The 8,904-nt window shown below is 54.6% G+C and overlaps 1 protein-coding gene across 1 annotated transcript in view; it reads right to left on the bottom strand.

Annotated features, from left to right (window-relative positions):
• Positions 1-8,622: 8,622 nt before the first annotated feature.
• The window catches only part of NGFR (nerve growth factor receptor), a gene marked incomplete at its 5' end in the record, with an annotated part of 1,636 nt that continues 1,354 nt past the window's right edge, over positions 8,623-8,904 (bottom strand). Inside the window, one exon of the mRNA XM_010158726.1 lies at positions 8,623-8,904. This exon is cut by the window's right edge and continues 9 nt beyond it. Coding sequence (XP_010157028.1) covers positions 8,623-8,904 — 282 coding nt within the window.

Raw genomic sequence — 8,904 nt, 5'->3', positions numbered from 1 at the left:
CACATCACCCCCCCATCCCCAACCATGCTCCTGGTCACGGTACAGGACCGTGGCACCCATCAGACCCACCTCACTTTTAATTCTCCTGCCAGCAGCGCTGGGAGCCTGGAAGCACCTTGCTGGAACAGCAAATTGGGGGCGGGGGGAGGTAAGGTGATGTCTGGAATGACCCCTGGGGGTGTAGAAGGGGGGGGGGTTCCTCTCTTGGAGGGGGCTGTGGGTGCTGGGGTCCCATGCCTGGCTCAAACGGACATCACCAGGGTCCAATGACTTTGTTCCCCGCCTCCCTAATTTTCCCTCAACCTCATTCCACTGATCCTGCTTAACCCTTCCCCAGCCCAGGCTGCCCTCCCCCCCAACGGAGACCCATGTTCCCCTACATCCAGCGTCTGGCCCAAGTCTGCAGGAAATTTAGGTTTACCCCAGGTTTTTAGCCCAAAAATGACATTTTGTTGCTGTTGGCCTTGGGTTACCAAAATGGGCAAGGGACAGCAAGGACACACGTGCCCTGCGTGGTCCAGGCGCGTGGGCGGGATGCTGCTTCCCTCAGGCTATTTTGGAAAACTATTTTGGAAAAGGCTATTTTGGAATCTGAGGCTGATGCTGGTGGTGGTGGTTATCCGCCCGCAGATCTGCAACTGTTTTACGCCTCTGGTTTTTTGACCTTGCCGTTGCGTATGCATCGCCTTGGGTATTTTCCAGGGTTGAGCCGAAGCATCTCTCCAGAAAGCTCTGATTATTCCAGGCTGAAAAGCAGGTCTGAAGCAATTAAGAGATGGAACAAAACCCTTCCAGCTACGGAGCCGTGCGAGGGACGGGGGGTGGGGGGAAGAGGGAATTCGTGTGGGATGGATTTGAGCTTAAAGACAGGCTGGACTTGCAGGGACGGAGACTTTTCCTCCTTGCTCAGGAGCTGAGCAAAATCCTCGCTGGCCTCACATCAGTTATTTCTTTTGAACTCTTCAAGCTTGATGAATATTAGCAAGAATTGGGTTTCGTCACGAGGCTGTCATGGTGGTAAGCCATCCCTGGCAGCACGGGGCCATGAAGTGATGCAGGGAGCTGGGAAAATGTGTCTGCACCAAGATTTTGCTTGTTTTTTGGGGACAGGCTGCAAGAATGGGTCCTTCTCCCACCACTGAGGCAGGGACAAGGATGTGCCCAAGGATGGGAAGGGAGATCATGCACGAGGGTCAGTGCCGGTGCACTGGAGTTGGCTGCTGTGTGTTGCCTTCCCACGGCTCGCCTGGAACTCAGCCCGGCCTCCCTAGTTGGAAAACCAGAAATCTGTATTTCTGAGTACTTAATCTGGCAGTTTTGCAAAACAGAGTGCAGCCTCCGGTCTCAGCTGACGGTCGACGGAGTTTTGCTTTGCTCACTTTGTTCAAAAGACTCTCATTTTGCATCTAATGAAAATTTTATTCCGTGTTCCTTTGGTTTGTTTCTACAACAAAGAGATATTTCCAACACCCAGCAGCCAGAGATTAAAACAAAAAATAAAAGAAGAATAAAATATTTACTTTAAAATTAATAATAAACTAACCTGGGAGCTTGTATCTGAGGAGGATTTCTATTCCTTCTCTTTTTCAGGTGGGAAAAATGAGTCACCAACTAATGGCCAAGGGGAGCTGATGAACTGGAATGAATTCCATGGGGTTTTTCACCTTTTGAGGGAATTAAAACCTCTTTACTATCCTTCCAGTCTGCGTCTCAGCCTGGTTTTGCACCCAGCTAGTGCAATTTTCCCAGGAGAAGGCTTGCATTCTCATCTTGGGTTCAAGGGACCTTGGAAGCCTCCTCTGAAGCAGCAATGTCCTGGCTGAAGCTTATCTTCAGTTTGCCTGGGAATTAAAATCTCCTTCATCTGCCCCATCCTTCCTTGGAAACAGGAGAAAGTCAGTTCTTCCAGACCCCTTGGAGGCTTTTTCCTGCTCTCGGTGATTTTGTCTTCAGCTGCATTTGGAAGGAAACCAACCGGACCACTTTCTCCCAGTCTCTGTAAATCATCCCCCAACCCCTTCCCCTTTCATACTCAAATAAAGGAAATAATTAAAAGACCAGGAAAATGAGCTGTTGGCAAGTTTCCTACAAAATTGCTCTGTGCTATGGTGCTGTGCAGAGCTGGAAGCAGGGTAGATATTCAGGGAGCTGCTGTGGTGCTTCCATCGGAGGGAACTGGCCTCCTCTGCTCCCTTCCCCCTGCTCCAAGAAGGCAGTTTGCTGCCTCTTTGCCAGAACAAAAGCAGTCCTGAATATCCAGGTGGCTTCTTTTCAGCTCCAGACCAAGCCAGCCTTTGCACCCGAGCCCACAGTGTCAGAGAGTTAACCAGCAGCAATTTCCAGTTCAAGAGCAATGCTTTGAGGGAAACCGGAGTGGTTTTCCCCCATTTATCCCACACCTGGCTGGGGGGTACTTTGAGACTCCCTGGTCAGCTCCATTGCACCCTCACTCTTGTGCTACAGGGCTGGAAATGGGTTTTCTCAGCACCTTTTGGGCAACAACTCATGCCCCCCGTGCCAGCCCCTCTGTGCTGGGTCTTACCGAGATGATTCGACAGAAACAAGAGGAATGGCATGTGCTTAGGGGAGAGCACTGCCTTCCCCTGGCCACTGCATCCCCTCTCACATTGTCTCCCTTGCTAATTCCACCCCAAGTACATCCATCTGGGGCTGTTTAACCTCTCCCCGCTCCCTCCAGGAAGGCCACATCCATTAAAGTAAAGCCCCATCACCACCTCTCTTGGTTTGCACCCAGCTGCAACAGGTCACCTGGGCAAAATCTGGGGAAGAGGAAGGCAGAGCAGGACTTTCTCTACCCTCTCCTTTCTCCTTGCTGTCTGTCCCCATTGATGGTGGCAGTGCCATCCTCGTTCTCTGGTGAGTAGGACAGATATTGCTTCAATGCACAAAATTTGGGCTGGTTTCAAGTGGAGCCTGGTCTTGGCTCGGCCATGGCTCAGGCATCCTTGTCCCGTGATAGCCTGTTCAAGGACACCAGTGTCCCCCTCCCACACCTTATGGGGTTGTGGGGACACCCTGAGATGCACAGACTTTCCCATCTCCTCCCTGCCTTGCCAGGCACCTCCTTTTTTTCACCCACTGGCTTGTTCCCTTGTTTTTTGGGCAAGGTTTATCCTGGCCCAGGCACAGGTTCTGGATGCTGCAACAGCATCCACAATTAACCAAGGTTTGGACCACACCTTTCCCTGAGCCTGGTGGATGGAGATGTGGGGATGGGTTAAACCAGCACCTTGAGGTGCTGAGCTCAGCCTCATCCCTCCCCATCAGGGCTGGAAAAGCTTCAGGCGAGGAGCTAAGAGCAGGTTAAAAGAGGAAGGCTGCCATGCTGCTCTCCTGGGGGCTGTTAGTCCCCCCCCATCCCTCTGAGCATGGGGGCTCTCACAGCACGAAGCAGCCTCAGGGAATGGCCATGCCCATCCCTGGCACGTGGCCATCAGCCCAGCGCTCCTGGCTTTCCTGCCAACCTGCATCCCATTATTTGGGAATGTGGCTCTCGCCAGCATATGGGAGGCAGATTTTGCCTGGGGGTGTGAAGGTGGGAGATGGGGCTGCTGATGCCAGCTCTGACCCTCGAGCCCCGCTCAGGGCAGGTATCGGGGGGCTGTTTGCGACTTGGGGTTATCTCTGGGGTCTGGAAATGAAGCACCTCCAAATCCACCCTCCCTGTGGGTGACTGCACCCCGGAATCCGTGCTGAATTGCTGGAGGGAGCTGCAAGAACGCTTGCTTGGCTTGCTTCTGGAGGCAGACAGATGGACAGGGAAGAAATATAGGTGAGATTAGCATCTGTCAGCTGCAGCTGGGTGCCGGGAGCTGGTGTTTCACTCGCAAAGCCCTGCTGCGATTCTGGAAGCTCAGCTTTCCTTTCCCATAAAGATGGGAAAGGTCCCTCCACGAAGGGAAGGTTCCTGCTCCCCGTAGGAGCCAGGAGGTGAAGGAAAAGTATCTCTCTGCATCCGGGGGTTTTAACGGGGTTGGGTTTTTTTCCCTTTTTCTCGGTGACCCGTGAGGTTGTCCCAGACCTCACGCTGCGGATGGTGAGCGGTTTAGCAAAGCAGTGGCTCTTGGGTGGAGGTGACAGTGGCCGGAGCAGGTGTGTGGGTCCAGCCCGGGTCTGTCCCTGTGCTCCTGTGCTGGTGGCTGTCCTCCGCCACCTCCTGCCCCTTCCCCCTTCCCCTTCCAGCCAGCCCCCAGCCTCGGGCAGCCCCTCCAGAGCTCCTAACAGCAGATGCAAGATTAAGCAGGGGGCCGCTCTCTCCCTCCCCAGGCACCCATAAAGAAGGGGAAGGAAGTTTTCCAGGGCCCTTTCCCCAGCCCTGCTCAACAGCCGATGCAAACATCAGGCGCCTTTCCAGATCGTATTGTTGTTCCTACCCCCCATCCCCCCCACTAACCAAAAATCAGGTTTTTCTCCCCAAGGACCAGCAGATCCCACACATGAAGACCACCTTGCAAAGCTCCTTCCCTCCCTCTCCCTCGGCACAAATTCACGCTGGGATACAGGGAGAGGTGGGGTGGGGAAGGATGCTCCCTTCCTGGGCATCACAGGCAGATGGGTGCTCACAGCCCAGCTCTGCTCCTCTTCTCTCTTCCAGCCTCTTTCCCAGGGGAGGATGGGGATTAAGAGGAAGCAGATTAAACCTAATGGATTGATTGCAATTATTTTCCCTTGTTTATTTGCAGTACCATGTGGGAGCCTGAAAAAAGGAAAGGGAACGTTCTTTATGTGTGCGCAGTCCTGGTCCTCATTACGTCTCCTGCTAGAGAGCGACCCAGGCCAGCCAAAAATAAAACCAGCTACACTGAGCATCCTATTTCAAGCTCTTATAAAGTGTGATGTGTAAATACTTCTGTGTGCAAACCCACACGCAATCCTGTGCGAAGCAACGCCAACACCAGCCCCGTGAGCTCCCAGCTGCCCTCACCCACGTGCCCCACATTCCCTGGGGTCACGTACCCTCCAGGAGCCATCGGAAGCTCTTTGGGGCAAGAGCCAACCTGTTGTTTGGGGGAAATTTTACCTATTGCCCTGCCTGGGAGTTTTTTCCCCAAATTTGGCTTCCCAAGGGCCATGTGAGTATTTAGCATCAGAAATGCACCCTGTATCCCTTTGCCTACCCGGAGCTGAGCCCTCCAAGCCTTTCCTGGACTTGTAAAAACTTGCCCCTACCTAAATAAATCTCCCTGGATCTGGGGGTTTTGTGTAGGATCTTGGGATGCTGATCAACCGTTTTGGGGTGCAGAGGGCAGCGCTGCTAATGGTTACCGGGGGGCAGAAATAGGCATATTGTGCCCAAAGCAGCAAATGCCTCAAAACATGGAGATTTGAGCCTTTAAATGCTCTTTTACAGCACCCAAAGTAACTCAGAGGGGCAGGAGGAGGAAGCTACCCTCTTTTTCTGTTTTGGGTTTGGTTTTTTTCTCAAAATTAAAGAGTGGGGTGGGAGCGTGGTGGGCAGCACTGGGAGGATGCTGCCTGGCACCGCAGTACTCAGCTGGATAAGCTGTGCGAACCTCCCGACACCACATTCCTGGCTGAGGCCTGAGTCTCCTCCACACGCTCCCAAGAAACCCTCTTCCACCAGGTAAGATCAGACTTTACATTCCTGCCATTTATAAGGTTAAAATAGGAGGATAAAGAAGAGAAAAATACCCCATCCCTGAAGGCTTTGAGGCCGACTTTCCCATCATGGATGCACAAACCCCAGTTCTTGTGGTGGGGGGCAAAAAGCAAGCGGCACGCCAACGTAGTGATGCTCTTTATTGGCATCCGACGGATACACAAGGACAGTTACCCACCAGGCCGGCGTGGCTGCCGGCCACCCCCCGTGCATCACCCACCCCGCACACTTCATGCTGCTCGCACACCCTCCCCAAAACCCCCAAATTCCTTCTACGACACCTATTTCTTCACCGTAAAACTTCCTAATGGATCGGCACTGGTATTACAGAGGGGTGAGTGCAGAAACACACATTCTTTGTACAACAGAAACATTAGAAAAGGACACAAAACGTACCAACGAGCACTAACTTTGGCTTGGTTTTCCCTCCTTGTTTTGTTCTTTTTTTTTTTTTAATTTTATTTTCGCTTATTTCCTGCAACCAGGGATTTCAGGCATCCCCCGGCTTCTCTTTGGATGCTGAGTTTGTCTCCCGTTTCCTCAGCCCTGAGGAAATCCCTTTACTATAGCAATTGAAACCTGAGACCATGGTAATATTGTCCTGAAAAAAGCAATTTCCAGCTGGCAAGGTCCGGCCAGGTTGGCTTGTCAGACTGAATCGGGCAGTTTATTTTGCTTCTGATCTGGGCGCCTCGTTCCAGTCGCCCTTAGTTCGTATTTGAGTCGCTTCACCAAAAAAAAAGGGATTGATGGAAACAACCTGACGATAACCATTTTAAATTCATCCGGAAGCATCCCTGTGGATGGCTTGGTCTGGCACAAGTTGGCATCCCAGCCAGGCATTTGCAAGCTGGAGTTGCCCGCTGCTAGTGGGGTTGCAAATTTGGGCCAGTTTCCTTGGATTTTAGTGATGGGAGAGGTTTGGGACTCGGATGTGGCATGGGCAGCCGCCAGCCAAATTGTCACAAGGGTTGTTTCTCCAAAGGGATCTTTGCTCTTTGCTCGAAGGCAGGAGGCGTCAAGTATCCCATCCTGGAGATCCAGATCCAGCCTCTGTTGCTTTATCACCCAAAGCACAGGGGGCAAAATTCCCAAAATCTTTTGAAGGACCTGGGCACTTGAATCCTATCAATCCAGGCTTCAACCCCTTGAAAAGCGCCGAGTTCTCCCTCCCGACACCTGACAGCTCTGCCGGGAACCACCAAATCCTTCCATCTTCCCAAGTTTCTCATGGACCTGCTGCAGTGATTTTTGGGGTGCGCATGTTTTCCTGCCTCCCCACTGAGTCCTTAAGGCCAGAAACGAGGTGGGACTGAAGGCTTGGTCTGCAAAAGGAAAGCTCGCCTTGCCGGTGGAATGGCTGTGAGGAAGAGCAGAGGGACCGGGGCGGGCACCGTCACCCCGTGTCACACGTAGAAACATCAAGCAGTTAGTAAAACAATACTATATTATTTACAAGTCTTGTTTATCTCCTTAAGGAGGGGAGGAAAAATCACCTTCTGCCTTCAGGAAAGAGTTTCTGGTTGAATCCGGAGGCGAAGGGGGAGTCCGGAGGCGCAGATGCGCCAGGCCTTGCAGTCCTTCCTCTGCAAAATCCCAGGATGCTCCAAGCAAGTGAGACCTCAAAGCCATACGTGTGCTGGGGACACCCCCAGGGCCACGCTGGGTGCTCGGTGGTAGCTCAGGAGGGGGAATGGTGTGCTCGCCCACCCGGCAGCTGCTCTCCAGCATCACCCATCAGTGAGCTGGGTGCTGGGTGGGGAGCTGATATGCCAAGAAAATGCACTTACAGCTGTGAAGGCGGTGAGTGACGTCCCCTCCTCCGGGGCTGCCGTGGGGTCCCGGCACTGGGAGGTGCTGGAGCCACCTGATGATGCCCCAGGGGGGCAGCTGATGCACCGAGAGTGGGCAGCACCCGTTGTGCACCCAGATGGAGGTGAAGGGCCCACAGAGGAGTGGGCAGAGGCATTTTTGAGCCACCCTTCACAGTGCTGGAGGAGGAGTCCTTACAAGCAGAGGGTCGGGACCGCCAGCCCCAGCCGGGTCCATGGGCGAGCAGGGACAGTGCAATCGCAGCAGGGTGGCTTTGCTCCTGGGTCGGTGCTGCACAGGGATGAGGGGGCTGGTGCCAGGGGAAGGATGAGCAGAGCCCTTTCGTTGTGTTCCTGCTGCGGGCAGGCACTTTTTCAGCCCTTTAGACCTTCGGTGTCCTCCTGTGTAGCTCGTGTGCCCAGGGAGGGCAGGCACTGGCAGGGAGGTCATGGCACCAGACCGCTGGCCCCCAATTTTCTGGTGGTCCCAGCTGCTCCTCACTGAGACCAACCACTGGCAGCCCTGTGGAACGTGCGTGGGGGCTGCGCCCTCCAAATTTCACAGTGTAGGTTGGGCTGCTGGAAGCCAAGTCCTTTTCCCCAGCCCACCCCCTATGGCACAGCCAAGCCATAGGATCAGCCCTGTCCCCACATCCTGGTACAGCAGCTCCAGTTCTCTCCATGCCCATCCCAGTCCTGCCCTTCACCTGCGATTTGGGGAAAGCAGCTGGATTTCAGGGCATTGGAGGGGAGCAGGATATAGTGGTGGGGTGGGCCAAGGAGGAAGGGCAGGAGGAAGAAGACAACTGGAGCCGCAAGGAGGAAGGAGAGGGGGTTTGAAGGGGATAGAGGAGAGGGCTGAGAGCACAATGCTCATTTCTGTGTCCATCCAGCCAGCCTCAGGGGGCTGCAGAGGATGCTCCGGCTTTGGGCATCGAGTGGGGCTGAGCCCCACACCCAATGCGCTTATGGGCTGCCAGGGGGAGGCAGCGTTGGGAGGGGGTGATACCGAAAACAGGAGCTCAGTGCATACAGGGCTGTAAATTGGGGGGGCCCGGGGAGCCCCTGCTTCCTTCTCACCCTCCCCTCTGGGGCTCTCGGTGCCAGGGAGGGGAGAGGAAAGGGGGTGAAGGGGGAAGGGGACCCCGCGGGGCCACCCCGGGCCACCCTTCAGACGGGGGAGGTGGCGGTGGACTCGCTGTACAGGCTCTCGGCGATGTCCCCACGCTGGATCTTGCGCAGGGCGGCGAGCAGGGCGTCGAGTGTGGCCGTCTCCTTGGAGGACCAGTCAGCCAGGAGAGCCCGGGCGGGCGATTCCTCCTGGGTGAAGGAGTCTATGAGATCCTCTTTGTAGCCCAGCTCCCCGGCCAGCTGCCTCCACGTCTCCTCTGCGGAGCTGCCCAGCAGCTTCTCCACCTCCTCCTGCTTGCTGGGCGGCAGGTTGGCGTAGAG

The sequence above is a fragment of the Eurypyga helias genome, unplaced genomic scaffold (genome assembly GCF_000690775.1).
Source record: "Eurypyga helias isolate BGI_N326 unplaced genomic scaffold, ASM69077v1 scaffold33080, whole genome shotgun sequence".
Taxonomy (NCBI): domain Eukaryota; kingdom Metazoa; phylum Chordata; class Aves; order Eurypygiformes; family Eurypygidae; genus Eurypyga; species Eurypyga helias.
Note: the sequence above shows the minus strand (reverse complement) of the source record. Positions and strands in the feature narration are given on the sequence as shown.